Source organism: Epinephelus moara, chromosome 18 (genome assembly GCF_006386435.1).
Source record: "Epinephelus moara isolate mb chromosome 18, YSFRI_EMoa_1.0, whole genome shotgun sequence".
Taxonomy (NCBI): Eukaryota; Metazoa; Chordata; class Actinopteri; order Perciformes; family Serranidae; genus Epinephelus; species Epinephelus moara.
The window spans coordinates 34,297,385-34,321,487 of record NC_065523.1 but is presented as its reverse complement, the minus strand read 5'-3'; the positions used below and the strand labels follow the sequence as shown (position 1 = coordinate 34,321,487).

Genomic DNA, 24,103 nt, shown 5'->3' with positions numbered 1-24,103 from the left:
TGTGTGTCATTTGAAAACAAAATACCATTTTGAGAAGAAATAACATTGTTTTGAATGTAAAGTTTCATTTTGCAGGAGAATTGAGGGGTTTTGCCCATTGTGTGTGTGTGTGTGTTTTGATTTGTGTGTAGAGTTCTGAGAGTATGAGGCATGCTTTCAGAAAATGTGTGTAAACAATCGAGAAAAACTGTAATGTGAAATGTGTTTATGGTTTTGGCAAATGGGGGCTAGTTTTATTATTATTTCACAGAGCCCTCCAGGTTAGAGAGTGGTTCAATATGAACCAAGGTTTTATCAATCTTTGCCTTCCACCGTACTCCCCTTTCCTGAACCCCACTGAAGAATTCTTCTCCTCATGGCGGTGGAAGGTATATGAACACCAACCTTACACCAGGGTAAATCTCCTGCAAGCCATGGAACTAGCCTGTGGTGACATATGTGTGGAGGCATGCCAAGCCTGGATACGGCATGCCAGGGGTTTTTTCCCCCGTTGCCTGGCCAGACAAAATGTGGCCTGTGATGTGGCCTGACCCAGTACGGAGAAATGATGCTGTGGCTGAGTAATGCACTTCTCATTTGTATATTTTTGTACTTTATTTTTACGTAGGCTTACTGTATACAAGTGCTAAATGCACAAGATTTCTGTTTGTTTTTGTACTGTACAAGTGTTACGTGTAAATGCACAGGATTTCTGTTTTTTGTACTGTTTTTTTTTTTACTATGTACAAGTGCTAAATGCACAGGTTTTTTGTTTTGCAACATGCATTTAGCCTACAGTGAATAATAAACATTTATTTCTACAGCTTCATGTCCTGAGCATTGTGTTCTCTATTTTTCTATGTAGTGTTTAGTGACTGCTCAGTAGTGTTTTTAATTTTGATTGACTCGGGGCGCGATCTGACAACATAGTTCAGTTTTGAGCACAGATTGAACTGTTTTGAGGTGAAAGTTTGGTTTTGCAAGAAGAGTCTGAGGTTTTGTGAATGTAGCTTGAAAATTGGGTTTTGTGTTCACAGTTTAGAGAAAAGGAGAGTAGCTTTCCAGAAATGTGTCTTAGCAATAGAGAAAAACTGCAAAGCCAGGCTGATAAGGTAACAGTGGGGATGATTGAAAGGCCACTATAAGATAAGATAAGACAAGACAAGACAAGACAAGACAAGACAAGGTGAGATGAGAGACAAGATAAGATGAGATAAGATAAGATGAGACAAGATAAGACGAGATAAGATAAGATGAGATAAGATAAGATGAGATAAGATGAGATGAGAAGAGAGATGAGATAAGACGAGATGAGACAAGACGAGATAAGATGAGATGAGACGAGATGAGATAAGATAAGACGAGATAAGACAAGGTAAGATAAAATAAGATGAGATGAGGTGAGGTGAGGTGAGGTGAGATGAGAGACGAGATAAGATAAGACGAGATCAGATGAGACGAGAGATGAGACGAGACGAGACGAGATAAAACGAGATAAGATGGAATGAGATGAGACGAGATAAGAGATAAGATAAGATAAGATAAGATAAGATAAGATAAGATAAGATAAGATAAGATGAGAGACGAGACGAGACAAGACGAGATAAGACGAGATAAGATGGGATGAGATGAGACGAGATAAGAGATAAGATGAGATAAGATAAGATAAGATAATGTTGCAGCTGCTCTAAGGTGGAGCTAATTGTACCTACTTTATATCCTGTGTCTGTAGTTTATTAATCTGCATTAATATAAGACAAATAGCAGTGAAGTAAGTGCCTACATTCAAAATATTCAAGCAAAGTACAACTACCTCAAAACTGTACTCTATACAGTTTAATTCTATTCTATTGTTATTTTTCACCACTGAAAATCTTTTTTTTTTTTTTTTTTACTAATTTTACTCTCGTCAGTCTAATCTACTGTAAATCACTCATGCTCTGATTAGGAACAAATTTTGAATTCAAAATTACACATTTTCCTCATGTAGCAATGTGAAAGTGTTCCCACTCAAAAGAAGTGGGTGAACCACACACCAACACATCAGTGGATCACCCACTGACGACACATTCATTACACCCACCTTTGACTTATAGCTGCGAGGTCAGACCAGCTCTTTGGGGCGTTCAAAGTCACTTGTAGGAAAATGGAAAGCATCTGAAGTAGCGGTTAAAGTAAGCCAGTTTAAGGGGAAGTAGCTGTTATAATATAAATGTGGTTATTTCTATTGTTTCAGAATGTAAACATAATCATGATATCTGACAGACGGAGGTTTCAGCCACATGTGGCAGAGCTAAAGGAAATGTGCTGTTATCTCAAAGCATGAGGTTCATCAACCACTGATACTTGTTTTGAGGCAGATCTTGAGCAGCCATATCATGAAACCAAAATATGTATCCTCTGTGACACCAGAGAGCCAAACTGGTTTGATTTATGGTTTTTAAACAGGAAATGTGAAATGGATGTCTGTTACAAGAGGGGCCCTGATTCACCAGAGCATCAGATGTACTTAACGTTTATTGAGCCTTTGTCATTTCTGTTATCGGATAATTTTAAGTGTTTCTGTGTTTATATACGTCAGTACGTTCTGACTTTCTACAGCAGCTCCAAAATAATTCAGGTCTTCAAATCAACATTTGCAAACCAAACCAAAGAGCTGACTGTGCATGAAGGTCAACATGACATCAAATGTCAGAGTGGACAGAAAGGGGAAACTGAACTCATCACAGAGGAAACTCCCACAGAGTTCTCGACAGTCTTCATGAGGACTCAGCTGACAAGAAGGAAGCAACACTGAGAGACAGACAGAAGGACCAAAGGAGTCTTTATCATGTCAGGTAGGAGGCAGATTTACTGGATATGAAAGAAAGTCTTGCAGGGAAAGTTGTGTCACATTGATTCTCACATGAATCAGTGTGTCGTTTCAAAGCTTGAACTCGTCTGAATCTGTGAATATCACCAAACAAGAAGAGTTTATGTGTAAGTTCAGCTCTAATTCCACAGATATGATCATCTGAAAGGAGTAAGTCAAAGGCAACTAGACGTTGTTAGATGTAATGATTAAATGTGTTGATGACAGGCTACATGTTGACATCCTGTGACTCAGACTTGACTTAAATTACAGTGAATTTTCATCAGACAAGAGTTTTGTAACCCTGTAAACTGGAAGGAATGAAGCAATAATAGCTGTGTTGCATTATATCACATCATCCAGACACCAAAATCAGTGTACAGTTATATCATTTTATGATAACAGGACTTCTCAGGTGCTTTACTGTCACTTTCCATCATGTGCAGGTTTTCCACGCATCTGCTCGTATTTGGGTTAATCTCAGTTTGCCCTTGAGCTCACCCATCTGATATTTTTCATGTGAGCGTCACTGTGAGAACTGTTGTCGTGCTCGGCTGTGTGGCCGACATCACAGTATTATTTGGTTTCAAAGTCAGTGTTGGATTCCCACATTCACCTGAAGGGGCTGTCCCCACAAACCTGCGACTGTAAACAGCAGCTACAGAGGAAGAAGATGAGTCTGTTATGAGCGACCCTTAAAATCCCCCCTCTGGTTTATCATTGTTTCCCTGTGCTGAAATTCTCACAGCTCTCCTTTATTCTCTGTGGGCTGTCTGTTGATGTTATTTCTCGTTTCTTTAACTGCATATTTCCTGCTTTATTTGAAGATACTCTAACTTTAAAAGGCTAAAATGGTGTGCCGTAGGATTTAGTGATAACCACACATTTTATTATTGCAATATTCGACTGGGAGTATACATAAAAGCTATAAATTAATTTCTAACTGTCTGTATCAGTATGTTGTGTGCACCCATGTTCTTGGACAGAGGCAAACTCTAGCTAGAAAATGAAATTTAATTTAATTTAATTTAATTTAATTAATTTAATTTAATATATTATAATTTAATTTAATTTAATATGGGGCGTCGGTGGCTTAGTGGATAGAGCAGGTGCCCCACGTACAAGGCTGTTTGCTGCAGCGCCCCGGGTTCGACTCCAGCCTGTGGCCCTTTGCTGCATGTCATTACCCCCCTCTTTCTCCCCCTCCACGCTTAGCTGTCCTATCTATAAAGGAAAAAATGCCCAAATAAATATCTTAAAAAAAAAAAATAATAATTTAATCTAATTTAATTTCATTTATTCTAATCTAATTTAATCTAATTTAATTTCATTTATTCTAATCTAATTTAATCTAATTTAATTTAATTTAATTTAATTTAATTTAATTTAATTTAATTTAATTTAATTTAATTTAATTCAATTTAATTCAAATACACTTCACGTGGACCCTATTTGTTCCTGTTTGTTCACGTGTGGGAATTATTAGTGTGTGACACATCAGAGAAACAAAAATGTCCCAAAAAAGCACATGTTATAGAAGCGATTGTGCGCAGATATAAATACAGGTGTGCCTTAAGATTTTGGCCCTTTGGTGTGACTTGGGCACGAAAAGTTTGAAAACCACTACCTTCAACTACTCAGACGCCATATTCTGTCTGTAGTCATCATCAACTACGTTCGAAAAAAGAAGAGGTTTTGTTATTTGTTTCTCTCACCCTTTCCTGTCACTGTGAACTTGTACAGTTAAATAAAGGCTGAATAAATAAACAAATAAATATCACATTATATTTGTATGTACCTGAATTATTTTTTCTTTGTGCATACATATGTATAGTATATCTTTAAATATCGTACAACTTCAATTAAAAGCCTAGTCCCAGTTAAACACCCAGTCCCTTTTACCAGCCCGGTGTGGCTACAGATTTACCTTAAATTATGTGTCCATTACTCAACTACCCTGTAAGTTATTCATATTCCTTTCGTCCGTAAGGGTCCTCAGATCAAAAGAATTAAAGGGGTTTTTCATAAGAATGAACCCAACTTGTGAGGATTGTTTTAACGGGATAAAGTGGTGTTGTGTCGGTATGCTGGGTGCCGTAACTCATCCTCTTTCTGATGCGCTGTCCGTCAGAGCGAGATCAGATGAATGATTCATAACTGATAGATTGTCTGAAGTCTGATTTTACAAGTAATATTCATACTGGTGAAAGGTATTAAAGGCCCGTCCCAAATATAAGCCTGCTGAGCCCGGGGAAATATTAGCCCGGGCTACTAATTGAAGTTTTACAGTATTCATGTATTTAAAACTGTTTTTAACACCTTTTTTACCACTCTCTTTTATTTATTTATTTATTTAGTTAGTTAGTTAGTTATTGATTTGTTATTGGTGGTGTTTTCATCATTACTTTATTCTGCTTCTTGTATCTGCTTTTATTGTCTTGTAAAGCACCTCATAACATCTGTTTCTAAAAGTGCAATATAAATAAAAAAAAATGTATTATTAATTATTACTATTTATTTTAAAATGACAGTAATTGTTTAATTTATTAGAGATAAAATAATAAAAATAATAATAACAATAATTATTATTAGTAGTAGTAGTATATTATTTATTATGGTTTTTAGAAGCTGATAAATGATGAATTTTTTTGTTAATTTCATGGTGCAGAATGGATTAATGTCCAGAAATGACAATGTTGTGTTAAATAAGTGTCGACGCAGATACTCAAATTTACAAGAAAAAGCAAATTTAACAAAACAAATTAATAAACAATGAAATTACAACAATAAACAAAAAATATCAACCCTAGATTTGCAAATCTCTCCAGAGCTACTTTGAAAATGTTTTGTTTTGCAAGTTTTTATGTGTCACTACACTTTGGCTCAGGTTTGGTTAGGTTTCATCACAGACAGCACTTTGCTAGAGGTTGGGAAAGATCGTGGCTTGGGTTCAAATTATTTCCTGAATCATGGAAACTTAAATCACACCAGAGTTTGCGTGAATCTGAGGTTACCATCTAGACACAACCCGACTTAATGGAAACAGAATTTGCATCATAGTGGTGAAAAACTGGATTTTATAAAAGGGATTTTATCCATTTGGCACAAAACATTTAATTCTAAAATGTGCATAAAATAGGCGCAAAACTGAAATTAATTACACTGCACTATGTCATGTTGGATCAGCATTCTATTAACGACCTTTTGCAGCTCACTTCCGTTATATTGAGATTCACTTCTGTCCCAAAAACTTTTAAAAAAGCCTTTTCTTAGAAGTTTTAAGCAGAAGTTTTCTCCAGAGCCTGATCTGTGCCAGGCTGCGTATATTAAAGCAGAGTAGTAAAGCCACTCGTCTGTGTCACCAGCATTTGGTATTTATTTATTGATGTGTTTGGTCCCCAGTGACAGCATGTGTGTGTGTCTTTCTCTCAGGGCCTGTGACATGTGAGACAGAGAGATAAGAGGCAGGCGGATGTGAGGTGACATCCCACAACAAGCAGACGCTCAAAGAGGAAGTGAGTGCTGGGTCCTGTGGTCATGACTCATTTCTTCACTATTTCTAGTAAATGAACATATTCTCCCTCCCCCCCCTCCCTCCTCCCTGCTGTCTGTTTATGCCCAACTTTTCACCTCATGTGCCATCGTCTGAATGATGTTAACACTCAGTAAATTTTACAGAGACCAGCTCAGAGAAAAAGGCGCACCTGGCCCCGTGTGTCACCAGGAATGATGCCTCTCTTCTGGGTTGTGCTTTGGTCAACGTTTCCTCCTCTAGTTCTCCTCTGTGGTCGAGATTGTTGTCGCGTCCATGAGAGCAGCAGCTCACAGAGCGGTGAGTCTCCACAGTCATGTTAATGTTTTAGTATTAAATCCTTGAAAATTGTCTGTTTGAATATTTCAGATTATAAATTGAATCATTGCTGAGCTGATTCTGTACATTTTGGGATGTTTTTCCATACTATCTCTGTGACTCATCATATTTATATAAAGACGTACAATCACTAATGGAAGGTATTTAAGTGCATTTACTTTAGTGTTACTTTTTTCTGCTACTTTATACTTCTATCCACCACAATTCAGAGAAAAACCTGTACTTTTTGACTCATTAATCCAACTGACTGTTTCCAGTTAATTTGCATGTTTTGCAGATGATAATAATTTCCCACACAAAACATGATGTCAGCCTCTAAAATGGGATCGACTGTAGATCCTTTATCGTCATTGTATGTTACACTTTGTTGGAGCAATCCAGTTGGCAGCATATAAATGTTTGCACATGCACCAACACACACTCACTCATCGCATAATTCTCACGGTCACATACACACACATTCATATCTATATTTCTTCAAGTCCATTATGGCACCTTGGGTGGGTGAGGTGGAGGGTGGGTGTCACAAAGGCTTGATGGGGGAAGCCGATGATCCTCTCAGCCGCCTTGACAGCCCACTCCAGGTATTTCTTTTCAGCTGCAGTGCAGGTGGAGTAGCACACAGTACAGCAGCATGTTATTATGCTCTCAATTGTGCAGCAGTAAAAGTGGATCTGAAGTTCCTGAGGAATCCTGTCACATTTCAGGGTCCTCAGAAAGAACATTCTTTGCTGCTGCTCTTTTGATGATGTGGGGGGTGTTCAGACTCCAGCTATGTGCACCCCCAGGAACTTAAAGCTTGCAACCGTCCCTACCTCTTCCCCGTTAATGTACAGTCCACTGTGATGAGTTTATAATTCAGTTTTATATTTTTATGGAGAGTGAAAAAAAAATTTGTTGTAGCAATACTTGAGTCACATTTCATTGCAACTTGTTTCTCAAGAATTCGAGTCAGCTCTTTCATCATTCCAGTGCAGCAACATGCCCCATTCATTTATTCATGTTTCAAAACACTCTTAGGTTTCAGTATTCTTATTGCACAAACGCTTTTAAGACAGAGATATCCTCATAAGATTGAAGTTGTTAAAGGAAATTAAAATACAGACAGTACTTACTCACCCTTATGCCGACAAGAAGTCCAGTGTAGTTTTTTAATGCACAAAACTCGTTCGGGGTATTGGAGGATAACAGCCAGCCGGATATTTCCTAAGTGCATGGAACCCACATTTTGAAAATGTAATAAAACTCCGCTAATGCATTTCAAAAACATCAGAATGGCTCGTCCGTCGTAATCGAAGTGCCCTGAAGCTGCAGCATGAAAAATTGACCTGAAAAGACGTAATTTACTCCACTTTTATAGCATCATTTCTCACCGTGGTCAGTTAGCATGCCCTGCAGGCGTGCTGTGTTTACACAAAAAGGTCAGTTATGGTGTACCACAAGGGTCCGTGCTTGGTCCCATTCTCTTTACTATTTACATGCTACCCCTCGGTTCATTAATCAATAAATACAAATTAGGTTCCCACTTTTACGCAGATGATACTCAGCTCTACATATCCATCAAGCTTGACACCTCTCATCAACTGATCCATCTAGAACAGTGCACACAAGAAATCAAACAATGGATGTCGTCAAACTTCCTTCTCTTGAATACTGAAAAAACTATGTTAATCCTAGGTCCAAAGCACATCAGAAACAAATTCTGCAATCTCATCTTAAACTTAGCTGGTTCTATCATTTCACAAAGCCCCCGTGTTAGAAATCTCAGTATTTTATTCGATCCTAATCTCTCCTTTGAAGACCATATTAATAATATAACAAAAACAGCATATTTTCACCTACGTAATGTTGTCAAGATTTGCTCCATTCTCTCCATGACTGATGCAGAAACACTGGTTCACACTATTGTCTCATCCCGATTAGATTATTGCAATACACTTTTCTCTGGCTCACCAAATTCAACCATTAGGAAACTACAACTCGTTCAGAATGCTGCTGCCAGGATATTAACCAGAACCAGAAAATTTGACCATATCACCCCTGTTCTCATATCATTACACTGGCTCTCTGTACACACTAGATCAGACTTCAAGATTCTGCTTTTAACTTATAAAATATTACACGGACTTGCACCATCCTACTTATCATCTCTACTTACTCCACGTTTATCAATCAGGCCTCCACGATCCCATAATGTCGGTCTCCTATCCATCCTCAAAATTAATAAATCATCAGCAGGTGGTAGAGCCTTCTCATACCGAGCCCCTCTCCTCTGGAACCGCCTTCCCATTCAAATCCATGAACACACCTTTTTGCATCTACCTTTAACATCACATAGTCTCTGTCCTTACATACTACATCAAGGTTATCTACTACTACTCAGTCATTGTGCGCATCAATTTATCTTTAGTTTTTTATATATACAAGTGCCAATGTTATTTTTGTTTTTTTGCTTTGTTTTCATTTTGTTTTGTTTGTTTATTTTGTTCTACATAGTCATTTCACTTGTTTTTATATATTTTATTTGTAATTTGCTTATGTGTTTTTATGTACAGCCCATTGAGGCATTTTTTGACTTGACTTGACTTGACATGGCAACTCGCATGAGGCTAGCTGATGGCTAATGGTGGTGCTAGTTCTCTAGGCCATTTCCTTTAAAGATTAAATGACCCAAAACTCAGGTAGTTAACTGAACCAAAAAAGCCTTAATGTCTTAATAATACTACAATATATGTAGAAATACTTTTACTTGAATAAGATTTTGGATGCATGACATTTACATTGCATTTTACACAAAAGAATCTCAAACTTTTTTCCACCTCTGGTTAAGGCTTTGGCTCCCGACCAGGGGTCCTGACCCCCACTAGGAGCTGTCAAGACTTCACACTTGATTTTTAGTTGTGTATAAACTGACTTCTATCAGCAATTCATTCATTTCTGGAAGGAAAAATGAAACCGTTATAAATGAGATAAGATACAGACTTTAAAAAAACAACAACAACCTTACAGCACAAGGGCACAGTGAGGGCCTGAACACGAGCTACAGTCACAGAGCCATCAGTCGCTGCTATACAGCCTCATCCTGTATCACAACCAAAGATCTAATAGACCAATGGCAAGTGTCAGGGGGAAGAAAACACTGAGTTTGTCCCAAAAAAAAAAGATTAGAAGTGTGTTTAAAAATAAATGATGAAAAAAAATACATAATTTGTGTAAAAAGTTACTACAAATATCAGGAAAATTCATTCAAATCGCTCATTTTAAACAAACTTCCTGCTGTTATTGCGCTCACTATTTGTGTAAATAGTTGCAATCAATGGCAAATAAGAGCAATTTAGCAACTGACCAATTACTAACAACCCTTCCTCTTCCCTCTGTCAGTGTCTGCGTTGCTGAAATCCTTAAAATGCTACAATGACTACGAGTCCTACGTCCACTGCCATTGGAGGGAACGTGGAAACACGACACCACAGCTCTGGTTCAAGAAGGGAAAAAACAAGTAAGAACAACATCAGGGGGAACAACGACCCAAACGCCAAAATAACTGTTGCCACTGTGCGTTTCTGCAAACCAGAAATATGTCACATTTGTATGTTTTATATGAAGTGTGTAACATTTCTTTACACTTCAATTGTCAGTGTTATGTTGTGACAATGCTGTTGTTATCATGTTAGGTTTAGGTACAAAACCCACTTGATTATCGTTAAGAAAACATCATGTTTTGGGTTTAAATACCTGATTTTGTCGCCACAACCACAGCTGGATATGTCCCAACCCCTACGCTCACCTTTGTTTCCCATCATCCCTTTCTCCTCCTGATGAGAGACGTAGCTGATATACATGGAATCTGAACTTATTCCTTTAGAAATGTTGATATGATACACATAAAATGTACAAATGTGATGTATCTGTGGTATGTTTGGAGGCTGGCTGGTTGTCGAGACTCAGGATATAATGAAGGATTATGAGCAATATATCAGTGTGTTAAGTGTTCTGTCGCACAGCTCTGTGTCATGTCCTTGCAGGGAGCAGTGTGTGCCTTATGGCGCTAAAGAACAAGATGCAAGTGGCCACAGGACTGTGCAGTGCAGGTATAAAACACGTGCATTTTCCATCGGCATCGAACACACCGTCTTCTTCCTCAAGGACAAAACACAGAGAAATTGCTCGTCTGTCCAACACAAGCGTCTGGATCTTTCTCAGCACTGTGAGTTTATCTGTCCATCATAACTGTGACGTTTACTGTGATGATAACGATAGCAATATTCAGAAGTGTCATGGCTTGAGCTCTGTGTGTTTTGTGTTGTGCAGTGAGGGCACGCCCACCAGTGAATCTGTCCATACATGATGGAGGTGATGGAGGTCGATGGCTCAGTTGGTCCAGCCCTTACTCCCCGTCCTCCACCCTGAACAGAAACATCACATATCAGCTCAGCTACAGGACAGATGGACAGGACAACTGGACGGTCAGCATCACACATAATGTACATACCATAGATGGTGTAAAGGAAGTGGACATAGTCACTAGGAAGTCACCAATTGGTTTCTGGACTATCGTTTCCTTACGCCAAAGGTGACCATGTTAGGATGAGAGGGTGGAGCTGTGGGGTGGCGAGGGGTGAGATGAGAACCCGAGGACACAATGCACAACCACCAATACTGGCTCCTGGCTACAGCGTATAAGGTCACTAAGCATAGCAAATGCTAAGTTACTAGCTAACTCAAGCTAACTAGCTTGGTCAGCAAGGTGCATTTGTAATTAATGCTTTCCATGATATTAATTTAGATGCTAATTTTAGCTTGCAGAAAAAAAGACTTAAGATAAAATGTACTTACTGGGAAAAAAAGAACAGCCAACTACGTATGCTTGATTTATAATGGACGCATCCGCAAGGTTCGCAAGGTTTTCACCCGTCCGCGTTTTGTAACTACACGAACCTGGATGTTTCGGGGAAGTAGGTTTGCGAAAATATCAGTTTGCCATGAAGAGAAACACCGAGTATAAAAGTCGTAACGATTCCACGTCATCTTTCATCTGTATACGACCGTCCATTCAGAAAGCATAACCGAGGCTTTGGAGTGTCTTACAACTGGACAAGATTGTTTAGGCACCAAAAAAACTTAAATGAACTGAAAACAGACTGTTTCAGTAAATAGACGCACTTGTATAGCTCTATAACTACTCAGTAAGCATTCACACGCTCTCACACACTGATGGAACAGACATCGGGACCAATTTGGGGACCAGTATGTTGCCCAAGGATACTTCAACATGCAGACTGGAGGAGCCGGGGATTGAACTGTCAATTGGCGGTTTGAAGACAAAAACACAGACAACACCCAAAACCAAATTAACAACTATTTAAATGTACACAGTCCCACGTTGCTGCACCTCTGTCCTTAGTGACAGGTTGTCGTGGCAGTGACTTGTCAGTCACAAGGTAGTCACGCCGTAAAGCATACCCTGCTTTATCGTCTATTTTACTCTAAATGGGACCATAATTTACCAAATGGACACCATGCTGTATTGAAGAAGACTTGAAAATAGCGACTGAGGCCATAAACACATTAACAAAATGTTTACTGAGGGAATAAATCAAATGAGAAGACGGATCATTTTCTCATTGACTCTGTAGGTTTCCAATCAGTGCAGCCATAGCTTGACGCTCCAATCATCTCCTTCGTCTTAATCCACAAAAGCAAGAGTCCAAAGGACCACTCGATAATCTTTAACAGATTACTTCAAAACCCAAAGATGGCACAGAAACAATCGTCCATTTTGAATTCCAAAATTATCCAGAAAAAATAGGTAAAGAAAAAGGTAACAGATATAAAAGATAGGAGGTCAAAAAACTGTCTGGCTCCACTGCGATTAACTCTCTCAAATCCAAACACTCCCCCTACTGGTGAGAGTTTAAAAAAAATTGCATTAAAGGTACAATACAATAATAATAATACCTGTATCTTAAAAGTGCATTTAGGCTCCCACAGACTTGTATACAATCAGACTTATTTCTGCAACAAGTGTTGTCACCCTCTGCTGGCCATTAGAAAAATGCACATTTAAGGCACTTGAGCATTGGCGTCACTTTTCAGACGCCGAGGCTACGTCCACTTCTTTTATACTAATACACACTCTACCAGCTTTTGACCATGTGACAAACAAATGTTGTTGAAATCATGAAGTGGGTTTTGAAAGTTTTTTAGAATCTGAGAAACTTTTGTAAGTCTACGAATTTCTAAAACATTCTGCTATATATTTAGTTATGATAACAAAATGATGACAGTGATATGGCTAGAATGCTTATGTTTAGCAGGTCTAAAATCTACCATGTCACCCATCTCAGTTTATAGCATGTTAGCATGCTAAATGTCACCATAAAAACAAATAAGACACTCCAGACCTATAGCTAGCTGCTAATGCTAATAGGTGTATTTGATTCTTTAAATCCCGGCACACTGACGCAAACACAAAAAGGTTACTGTTCCAAATATTTCTGTGATCTTGAATTCAACATTCTGTAAGTCAGAGCTCTCACACATTTCTTTCCGTCCTCTGTACAGTCTGAGGAGGTCACAAACACCAGCGTGAAACTAGAGAAGCGATTGTTGCTTCAGGGTCGCAGGTATAAAGCCAGGGTGAGGGCCCGGGTCAGCGTGGGTCAGTGGAGCGACTGGAGTCCTGTGGTGACTTGGCACACTGAAGAAGGTGAGTCAAAGACAGCATTCAGTGTCATTTTAAACCTTATATGAGATTATATAACAGCCACTATGGATCATTTTCTGTACAAACTTGCTTCAACTCTGACATTTCTGAGTGAAACCATTTGGCTCAGATATTTAATGTACTGGATCATTTGAGTCCAGAAGGGTCTTCTGATACAGACACTGCTCCTTATCTTCTGTCCTCACATTTCTAATCTTTTCCCTCTGTCCATTTTCATGGGAAAAGTCTGGAGCTTTGCAGCTGTTGTTATTAACTCTTTTTCTCTCTGTGGCTCTAGACACTGGGCACTTTCCCAGTTTGCACTGTGTGCTGGGCGGAGAGAAGGAGGTGGTGTGTAGCTGGGAGGTGAGCAGAGAGGTGGCTCACTTCATTACCTACCAGCTGGCATGTGGACACAGCCAGGATGCAATGTAAGTCGACAATACCACCTGGCTGAGGCTGAAAAACTGCATCCAGTTATCATCCATTCATTCCTCTCCTCTCCTTTTAATCTCTGCCTTCAGGTGTGAGAGATGCTGTGTGAAACAAACCATCAGCCCTGACCTCAGCAGGGAAGTGGTGAGGTACAGCTGCTCGCTGACTGTCGCAGACCCTGCACATCTGCTCGTCGAGCTCCAACCAGCACGCAATGCCAAGAGTTTTAAGGCTGACCAACACAGTGAGTGGAGACGAGACACAGGGCACAACATTGTAGAAGAGATTTTGTGTGTGTGTGTGTGTGTGTGTGTGTAAGGGGTGGGTCTCTTTGAGCAGAGTAGGGAGCAGAGATAACGTGTCCTGCCAAATTAAAAACACACAATGGTGTGATAAAACTGCAGAGAGCTGTGCAGAGCAACTGTGATGTGATTAAGTGCCCCCACCTAGTGTTTGAATGACACTACTGCATCCCTGTTAGCCAGTAAGATCATGGTTTGGTCATTAAACCACTTGCACATAACACACTTGTCCAAATATTCACCAAAAGACAAACAAGTCTCTTTTCATGTCATCAGTAATAACTAAAAAAAATGTATGTCTGCTTTTAAAAACTCTATCATCTAGTAAGCTGTTAATCACAGCCTCCACACAGTGACAGAATATAAATTAAAAAGAGCCATATTTATGAATTTTAATGGGGTTTTTTTAATTTGAGTTATATTTATGCTAGTCTATAGTACACTTACACTCAATAATCTGGCACCTCACCATTTAGGTATTCATACACATGACTTGCTGCTACAAACTTAACCCTGTTAGCAATGTTTAACTATTTTAAAATTTAAAATGTCCTGTACATAAGTATGTTGTTTCATTGGAATAAAAATTGTAACCAGTCATCTAATTTATAAAATATTTAAGCAGGCATGTTGTTGCAAAGATAGAAGAAATTATATGAATAAATATTTCTTTTATTTCAGTTACGTGCATGTGGAGAAACAAAGATTATTTCACATAAATTTTCTCACAGTCAGTAACCGAAAAAAAGGAATAGGCTGAAGCCCCAGGGTTATTTTTGCCTATCCTATCTTAACCAAAGGATAACCCAGAACATCAGCAATGCCAAAGAAAGGAAATAAATAAATAAATAAATACATTATACTTTAAATTATAATCCTCAATTCTTTATTTTAATCATTTTACATTTTAAGGGTTTTTAAAAACTACACAATTTCAAATCAGCACTGAGTCAATTCCATAACTTGACTCCTAACACCGAAACACATCTGTATTTTACGTTGGTTCTCACTGTACATTTTTAAATTATAATTTCCTTCCCGTAATTTAAAGGATCTTTGAATACAGACAGGAAGGCTTCTGTTCCCAACTAGAAGAAATATTTCCAATGATTGATGAGTAGATTCACAATGACCTGCTTTATGTATTTCTCTAAGAGCTCTTTTGTGAAGTCTAATTATAGGGTCTATATTTGTTTTATATGCATTTCCCCAAATTTTAGCACAGTAGGACATGTATGGCATTACAAGTGAACAGTACATTATATACAAACATCTCTTATTCAACAACTCCCTAATTCTAAAAAGAACAGCAATGCATATAGAAATTTGCTCTATATGTGGCTTCCAACAAAGTTGATGTGTTATCATGCCCAAAAATGTTGTTTCATATAATCTTTTAATTAATTCTAATTTTAAATTCAGTTTTAATTCAATTGTATATTTGGTTTTATCTTCATTTAGTGATAACTTATTATCAGCAAATCATTTTTTCAACATGATCAATTCCTTTTCTACTGTTTTTAATGAGTCTTTCATGTCATCACCTGAACAAAATAAGCTTGCATCATCAGCAAATGTTTCAAATATCAATTTCTTAGATACTGTACAAATATCCTTTAAAAAAAAAAGTATAAATAATTTAGGTCCCAATACCGAACCTTGTGGAACACCACAGGGACTCTCCTATTCAGGATGAGAAATACTAAATGGATCCTTGAGGGGAAAATTATGATCCCCCTTCATTGTTTGATTGATTGTTTTGTGACTGTTAGACATGCATAGTCTCTTCTTGATTGTATCAAAGCCGTGAAGGACATTTCTTGATACATTTTTAATCCAATCCAATCCAATAAAAAACGTTTCTTTCATTAATGTATGTTACAAATTGTTTTGTTGTGCAGTTCGTCCCAACCCACCAAGGCAGGTGAAAGTGAGGCAGAAAGGCAGCAACTGGATCGTGGAATGGACTGAGCCCAGCACAGCTTCAAAACTCAGACTGAACTATCAGGTCTGCTATTACAGGACACAAGATCAGGTGAGACACTTTTATATTAGTGTTTTTCTTTCTGTCCAACTGTACACCTGTATTACAATCCCTTCATACTACCCACAATAACCCTTTCATTGATTCTATTCGCAATCCTTTTTTAGGGATCTTCCATCTTGCAAAACATTTCTGAGGGGTCCATGTCCCTGAGCATTCTGGGCGCTTCTCTGGCTCCATCTGAGAGCTACCAGGTCAAGGTCAGGTCACTGGTCTTTCCTGCTCACTACAAGGGAATCCCCTCTGAATGGACCGACCCTGTGGAGTGGACCTCGCTTAAAGGTACTTTACAATCACAGCATGCACGAATACATGCAGTGCTAATACATTCCACATGTGTGTGATCTCAAACAAACATTCAGAAACAGAGTTTGGGGAATTACTTTTTGTTATTTATTGCATTTTATTCTTTTCTGGATAAAGTATCCAGTTTATTCAGCAATAATAACATGAGCCAAAAGTTGAGAGTGGTGATGTGGTAAGAAGATAGTTTTGTTGTAGTGGAGGATCAAGACAGGGCTGATGGCAGGGAATGGAGTCTGGTGGCAGCAGAGATGATTGAGACCAGGGCTAGTGTGAGTGTGGAAAGGGGCAAAGTGTGAGTAGTTTGGCGACTAGAAGGTTGCAGGCAGGTAGGACAGGAGACAAGCATTAGGACAGGCAGGTGGGTGAGGATCCTGGGACACAGGAGAGACAACTGAGTCACACAAAACACAGGGACAATAATTCACTAGTGACTTAAGTTTGCATGTTTTCACAATTGGTCCTTTTCAGCCCTCATAGCAGACTCAGAGCAGTGACTCAGCATTTTTTGCACATATGTGAGCACTAAGAGAACTCAGACCCCTCTGAAGCAAACCGACAGTTCGGTTCGCTTCAAGTCCGTTGCGTGGTTCACTTAACATGTACATTGTGAACACAAAGCGCTCCAAGTTTGCTTTGCTCTTTGCCATTGCATTTAGCCCTCTAGATCACATGCTGTTGCACTGGGACACTTGAGAAAACATACAAAACCATGTCGGCCTGTAACGCTTGGACGCAGGATGAGGAGTAGTTTGGTCCAAAGAAAGTTCTGCATGTCTTCAGATGTGGAATACAGAATACATCAAACAGCAACAGTCCACAGCACAGAAACACTAAGGTTTTCCTCCAGAAAACTGAGTCCTCTTTCAAATGAGTCCTATTTCTGTTGGTGCACTTTTTGGTGCACTTTAAGAGGACTGAGTTCAGTTTGATTTAAAAGGACTATATGTGAAAACACCCATTAGCTGGCCTGAAGGGTAGCTGCCACTGTGTTTGAAATGACTGTCTTGCAAAGAATGGTTGAAGAGCCGCGGTAGATATACTGCATGCTGATGAGCTGATGAGCTGATGAGCTGATGAGTAGTAGGTGAGCAGAGTGGAGGTGGTGATGAGCCGATTGCAGACAGGTGAGCCTGATGAGCAGAGCCACAAGCCGAGAATGAGGAAGAGAGACCACACCACACCGGGACACACACAGAAAACACATGAGACAGAAAGACAGGGGAGCACTGAGAACACAGAGAGGGTACCGCTACTGTCATTGTAACACGTATCATGAATGATCACCATCATTCTCAGTGACATCATAACTTGGTTTTCTGTTCCCTGACAGCCGCCTGGCCCCTAACAACCCTGATATATTTCACCATCAGCATATTAGTGGCTGCAGTCTTCCTCACACTCTACTGCACCATTCCAGCCTGTCAAAGGTACTTTTTCATGTAATATTTATGCATCTTCCTTTTCCTCCAAACTAGAGATTGCCTGAAAAGTTAAAGTCTTGTTAAATCAAGTAAAATGTCTGGACCCACTGGGTGTCAGTCTGACAGCGATAAGCCTCTGGGGGTGAGGGCCAATGGGCCTCAGTGCACAGACATGAAAAATGGTGCGTTGGTTTTGTACTCGGAAGTCGGAAGTGGGAATGACGTCACCTCCGAGTTGACAACAGTTTTTACATTCTAGTTGACGATGGTGGACAAGTTGGAAAAAAACATGGACGCCCACAAGAAAGCCTTTGTTGCCTTTGCACTTTCAGAGACAGCTTCAAAACCATCATGCCCTCCAACTGATGAACGCCGCAGATGAGGCTGACCTAATGTAAAACAAATAAGATAAAACTGCTATAAACAGTGCTTTAGCAGAGTGTTTACTCACTATGTATGTGACCGGCAGCCATCTTGAATTCATAAGTCGGGGTTGATGTGGTTGCTCTGAGTTTCCGAGTTGGAAATCCGATCTCAGGGTGCGTTCGAGTTTAAACTTCCGACTGGGAACTGGGAATTTCCGACCTCTGAGTACAAAACGAACGCACCAAAAGGCCCCACCATTTTTCCTACATATAGGACCAAGATACACAGACTTTTATCTTTTGGGGATTTTTGGGTTAAGATATATTTATGATTCTAAAAAAGCTGATGCATTTGAATACTGATTTGGGTGTCAAAAATACCATGGCAACAGTAGATGCTCCAAAGCTTCGAAGCATTTGGGACAGTCTTACTAAAAACATTGAAAAATAAAATTTAAGCATCCATGTTTTCACTTTGCCCCTACATATCTTTACCTTATGGAAATGTTTTGCTTTTTAAAACATGAAAGACGCATACTTAACCTTTTGACATTTTATTTACATGAAAATAAATAAATGACAGGTGTGTTTTCAGTCATGGATGATAAAACTTTTTGCATGCTATCTTTTGTACAAACAGGAAGTTGGTTCTGTGGGTGGACTCTGTTCCTTCTCCAGGCAAAAGCAAAATCCTGTCTGAGCTCAAGGTGAGACTGATTTTATAGTTTGGCTGAATTATTCCCATTTCTGCTGTGCTAAGAAATAATTCTGCGTATTTATGGATTTGTCCAATTGTATTTTCTAATGTGTAAACCATGATGTATTTTCCAGTCTGCCACCAGCCGGACCCTGATGCAGAGTGAGAGCACGTCCATCTGCAAAGTGCAGCATTTGGACAGCATATCCACATGGTAATAAGTTTCACACTCGACATTACCTAATAAATGATATTAACATATTTCTTTATCATGAAGGAAAAAAGGAGGATGTTTGGATGCAGCTGCAATAATTTAGGAAAAGCATGAAAGGATGAATACAGTTGTGCTCATAAGTTTACATACCCTGGCAGAATTTGTGATTTTTTTGCCATTTTTCAGAGAATATGTATGATAAGAGAAAAACTTTTTTTTCACTCATGGTTAGTGGTTGGGTGAAGCCATTTATTGTCAAACAAATGTGTTTACTCTTTTTAAATCATAATGACAACAGAAACTACCCAAATGACCCTGATCAAAAGTTTACATACCCTGGAGATTTTGGCCTGATAAAATGCACACAAGTTGAAACAAACGGGTTTGAATGGCTACTAAAGGTAACGATCCTCATCTGTGATCTGTTCGCTTGTAATCAGTGTGTGTGTATAAAAGGTCAGTGAGTTTCTAGACTCCTGACAGACCCTTGCATCTTTCATCCAGTGCTGCATTGACGTTTCTGGATTCTGAGTCATGGGGAAAGCAAAAGAATTGTCAAAGGATCTGCGGGAAAAGGTAATTGAACTGTATAAAACAGGAAAGGGATATAAAAAGATATCCAAGGAATTGAGAATGCCAATCAGCAGTGTTCAAACTCTAATTAAGAAGTGGAAAATGAGGGATTCTGTTGAAACCAAACCACGGTCAGGTAGACCAACAAAAATTTCAGCCACAACTGCCAGGAAAATTGTTCGGGATGCAAAGAAAAACCCACAAATAACTTCAGCTGAAATACAGGCCTCTCTGGAAAAAAGTGGTGTGGCTGTTTCAAGATGCACAATAAGGAGGCACTTGAAGAAAAATGGGCTGCATGGTCGAGTTCCCAGAAGAAAGCCATTACTACGCAAATGCCACAAAGCATCCCGCTTACAATACGCCAAACAGCACAGAGACAAGCCTCAGAACTTCTGGAACAAAGTCATTTGGAGTGATGAGACCAAAATTGAACTTTTTAGCCACAACCATAAACGCTACATTTGGAGAGGAGTCAACAAGGCCTATGATGAAAGGTACACCATTTCTACTGTGAAACATGGAGGTGGATCGCTGATGTTTTGGGGATGTGTGAGCTACAAAGGCACAGGAAACTTGGTCAAAATTGATGGCAGGATGAATGCAGAATGTTATCAGAAAATACTGGAGGAAAATTTGCACTCATCAGCCCGGAAGCTGCGCATGGGACGTACTTGGACGTTCCAACATGACAACGATCCAAAACACAAGGCCAAGTCGACCTGTCATTGGCTACAGCAGAATAAAGTGAAGGTTCTGGAGTGGCCATCTCAGTCTCCTGACCTCAATATCATTGAGCCACTCTGGGGAGATCTCAAACGTGCAGTTCATGCAAGACAGCCCAAGAATTTACAGGAACTGGAGGCTTTTTGCCAAGAAGAATGGGCAGCTTTACCATCTGAGAAAATAAAGAGCCTCATCCACAACTACCACAAAAGACTTCAAGCTGTCATTGATGTTAAAGGGGGCAATACACGGTATTAAGAAGTGGGGTATGTAAACTTTTGATCAGGGTCATTTGGGTAGTTTCTGTTGTCATTATTATTTAAAAAGAGTAAACACAGTTGTTTGATAATAAATGGCTTCACCCAACCACTAACCATGAGTGAAAGAAAAGTTTTTGTGTTATCATTCATATTCTCTGAAAAATAGCAAAGAAATCATAAATTCTGCCAGGGTATGTAAACTTATGAGCACAACTGTAACTGATGATTCCCTGCTCTCTCTCTCTCTCTCTCTCTCTCTCGTGCTGCAGCTCCTCAGACGTTTCGCTGTGGTCAACCAAGGACACTGAAAGACAGCTTCTGGAGCAGGACGAGGGCTGCTGGCAGTGTGACCCGCCCTCTCCTGCTGAAAAGGTTAACGTCTCTGACACGTCCTCCATGAGCTTCAGCGGGCCGTACATCTTCTGTCAGGTCAGTTACTCACAGTCAGTGGAGTTTGTCAGGTATCCAGGTGAATTTTTCAAACAGTATGCTTTTGTGTTTTATGTCAGCTGATATATGTATTTATAAAACTGCCATATATATTTGAGTGCCTTTCATGCAAAGATCTGCAGATGAACACAGGTCTTAAAGGAACAGTTAGACATTTTGGTCAATAAAAAATAATTATTCGCAAACTCGCCCACTTTAGATGGAAAGAAAACTGTAAAAACGACATGTTGTGGTTTTACGTTGGGTTATGTATCAGACTATTTCTTGGCCAGTTTCGGGACAAGAAATAGTGCATCACATCACCCTGGACAGAGCCAAGCTAGCTGTTTCCATTCTAGCCTTTATGCTATGCTAAGCTAAGCTAACCGACTGCTGGCTGTAGCTTCATAAGAAAAAAAGATGATGAACTATTTTGTTAACGCGTTAATAACGGTAAAAGGTAATGCAAATTCCTTTTAATGCCACCAATTATTTTTACACATGTACCTTCTATAATTATGACCCTCGGCCCACCCGTTTGGGAAATCAGGAAGCGATGCAGCAGTAACATTACAAGCAGAAACAAACCTCCGTGAGCAGAAATGGATAAAGAAAGGCATCTTTTGAACAGCAAGTTCAGCTTCAAAGCTCTGTCATGATTCTTTAGGCAAGACCGAAGTTATTTGCATTTACTATCGATAGCAGAGTTACCACCAGAGTACGTTGGACTGCTTTAAAAAATGGGAGTTTAGTTAACCTTTGCAAGTGTAAACTTGGACACTACATTGTGTTAAAGCATATTTGTCGACTCCCATGTTGATAAGCGTATTGAAAACTTGAAAAATATCCCTTAAAGGTACATTTAGAACAGATAAATAATGTGCGATTAATTTGCAAATAATCACGAGTTAACTAAGGACAATCATGCCATTAATCAGGATTTAATATTTTAATCATTTGATGGCCCGTTAAATGCTATATCATGCCTCAAGTACTAGAGAAATATAGTGAGAACAAAAGCAATTCAGGCTGCAGACTTGCAATAGGATCACTCCAGCTTTGATACAGCGATCCACAGCTTTAAACAAATGTGGTCTAGGGGCGTAAAGTGGGGGGACCAGCCATAAAGTTCCACACTGAACTGCATTGTTTCTATCTGACAGTCATCAAGCCGCAAGTCAGTGGATGTCCAGTGTGCAGAGAAAGAGGAAGAACAAGAAACACCATCAGATGACTCCCCATCTCCTTCCTCAGGGACTTTCACTCTTTATGGTGAAGGTTATGTTTGTCTGCCACACCGCGGTGTCTCCAGGTCCACACAGGATCTTGTGTCTCACAGCGACACCAACACCAACACACACAGGCACGACAGCGCTGAGCAGGACCTGCAGTGTCCAGATAAGATGGACGTCCAGCCAGGCCTCAGCGAGCCCACCAGCAGTCACCAAACTCCAGCGTATACCTCTGGACCTTTCTCTCCCTGGCCTCAGGAGGGCAACATGCAGGCCTCGGGGTACTGCCACCTCCCCACGGCTTTCATGAGAGCAGCAAAGTGATGTGCAGCATGCAAGCTCAGAGCATCTCAAGGACAAAGCTTTGAAGCTTTCTCAGCAGAGATTAAGAACAGTTAATCAATCAGTATTTTCTTGTTTTATTATAAGCTTTTCACTTTATTCTAAGCTAAGTATGCTTCCATGTGAAATGTGTTATTAATGGGTTTTTACACATTAAAAATAAACCACATTGCTTGGTTTCATGTCTTATCAGACCTAACATCAGTTTGGACATCTGACCAATGGAGGGCAGCAGTGAGCTGAGCCTGGGAGTGCAAAGCAAGTAAATCTAAGGGATGGACTGAATAACTCTTTGTCTTTGAGCTTTTTTTGGAAACTTCCTCGCACATTCCAGCTCAGGATGATATAACAGGAGCATCCTGCGATCTAATGCAATGCAATACAACAGCTTTGTTTAAAGGACTAGTTTTGTTCAGTTCAGAATATTTCATTTAATGTTCAAATAGATTCTTCATTTCTCCAGTAAAGGAATCATTTACTGCACCTTGTACATTTCTCTAAGCATGTACAGAATGTGCGCGTCTGAACACAAACTCTTAACTCTTTTACTTAAATTTCCTGTGACTCACAGCTGGTGTAAGAAGCAGAATTATGTAAACTGCATTTCATGGGAAAAGCATGTAAGTTTATTGATACCATGTTCGCTGTGGTTGTGTATGCGTGTTTGCACAAAGGTGTGTGAGTTAGGACCTTGTTGTCAAGGCTGTAGCCTATGTGTTGCTGAATGTACCTGTACCTTATATATAAAGGATGTTCTCTCCGCGTTGATGAGCTGATGCTATCTTCTGTGCGGCACTGTTAAATGACAACAGAGACATTTGAAATGCCACTGATAATGTGTTAAAGCTACCTTTAATACATGAGACGTGGCATCTTCTGCAGGTATGTTACTTTTATTATCGGTCTGTGTTGATGTCAGTTGTTCATCATAAATTAGATGCAAAGTTTGCTGCACTTTTGTATAGTGATATGGTTTTAAACTTGTAAAATTGTGTATATGTTTTATGGCACAAACATACAGTTTTCAGACTGGCTGTCAAACTGCGTGGCATATGCTTAGTTGCCAGTTTATTAGGTACACCTGGCTCAAGCTAATGCAGCCTACACAACTGTCCTACAATAAATCCTGCGGTCATGAAGGTTATAGTGTTCACTTTTTGATCAAACTGTCTAAGAAGTGTTGATTCGACTGTATGATCATTTGTAAGATGGAGTTTGGTGTGCTGTTGAAGTGTCTTATACTGGATAAATGCCAGGGGTTAGCTATGGAGGGAATCGCCTTGTTGTTTACAAATACTTCCGGGTAGAAAACCAGCAGAGTTTTTATACATATATATATATATATATATA

The 24,103-nt window shown here is 39.4% G+C and overlaps 1 protein-coding gene across 3 annotated transcripts; it reads left to right on the top strand.

Annotated features, from left to right (window-relative positions):
• The first annotated feature begins 2,696 nt into the window (after positions 1-2,696).
• csf2rb (colony stimulating factor 2 receptor subunit beta) lies at positions 2,697-23,892 on the top strand. 3 transcript variants are annotated; one of them, XM_050069219.1, is made up of 16 exons: positions 2,697-2,816; positions 6,263-6,345; positions 6,509-6,662; positions 10,083-10,200; positions 10,706-10,908; positions 11,013-11,167; positions 13,266-13,410; positions 13,706-13,838; positions 13,932-14,086; positions 16,046-16,179; positions 16,296-16,470; positions 17,825-17,921; positions 18,921-18,987; positions 19,112-19,191; positions 21,020-21,179; positions 22,343-23,892. In XM_050069219.1, the coding sequence occupies exons 3-16, from the start codon at positions 6,557-6,559 to the stop codon at positions 22,733-22,735; spliced, it is 2,121 nt and encodes a 706-aa protein (XP_049925176.1). In that variant the 5' UTR covers positions 2,697-2,816; positions 6,263-6,345; positions 6,509-6,556; the 3' UTR covers positions 22,736-23,892. The 3 variants fall into 3 exon arrangements, with proteins under 3 accessions (XP_049925176.1, XP_049925178.1, XP_049925177.1); XM_050069221.1 differs by having other exon boundaries at positions 2,698-2,816; positions 10,727-10,908; XM_050069220.1 differs by lacking the exon at positions 2,697-2,816 and adding an exon at positions 2,824-2,958.
• The last annotated feature ends 211 nt before the right edge of the window (positions 23,893-24,103 follow it).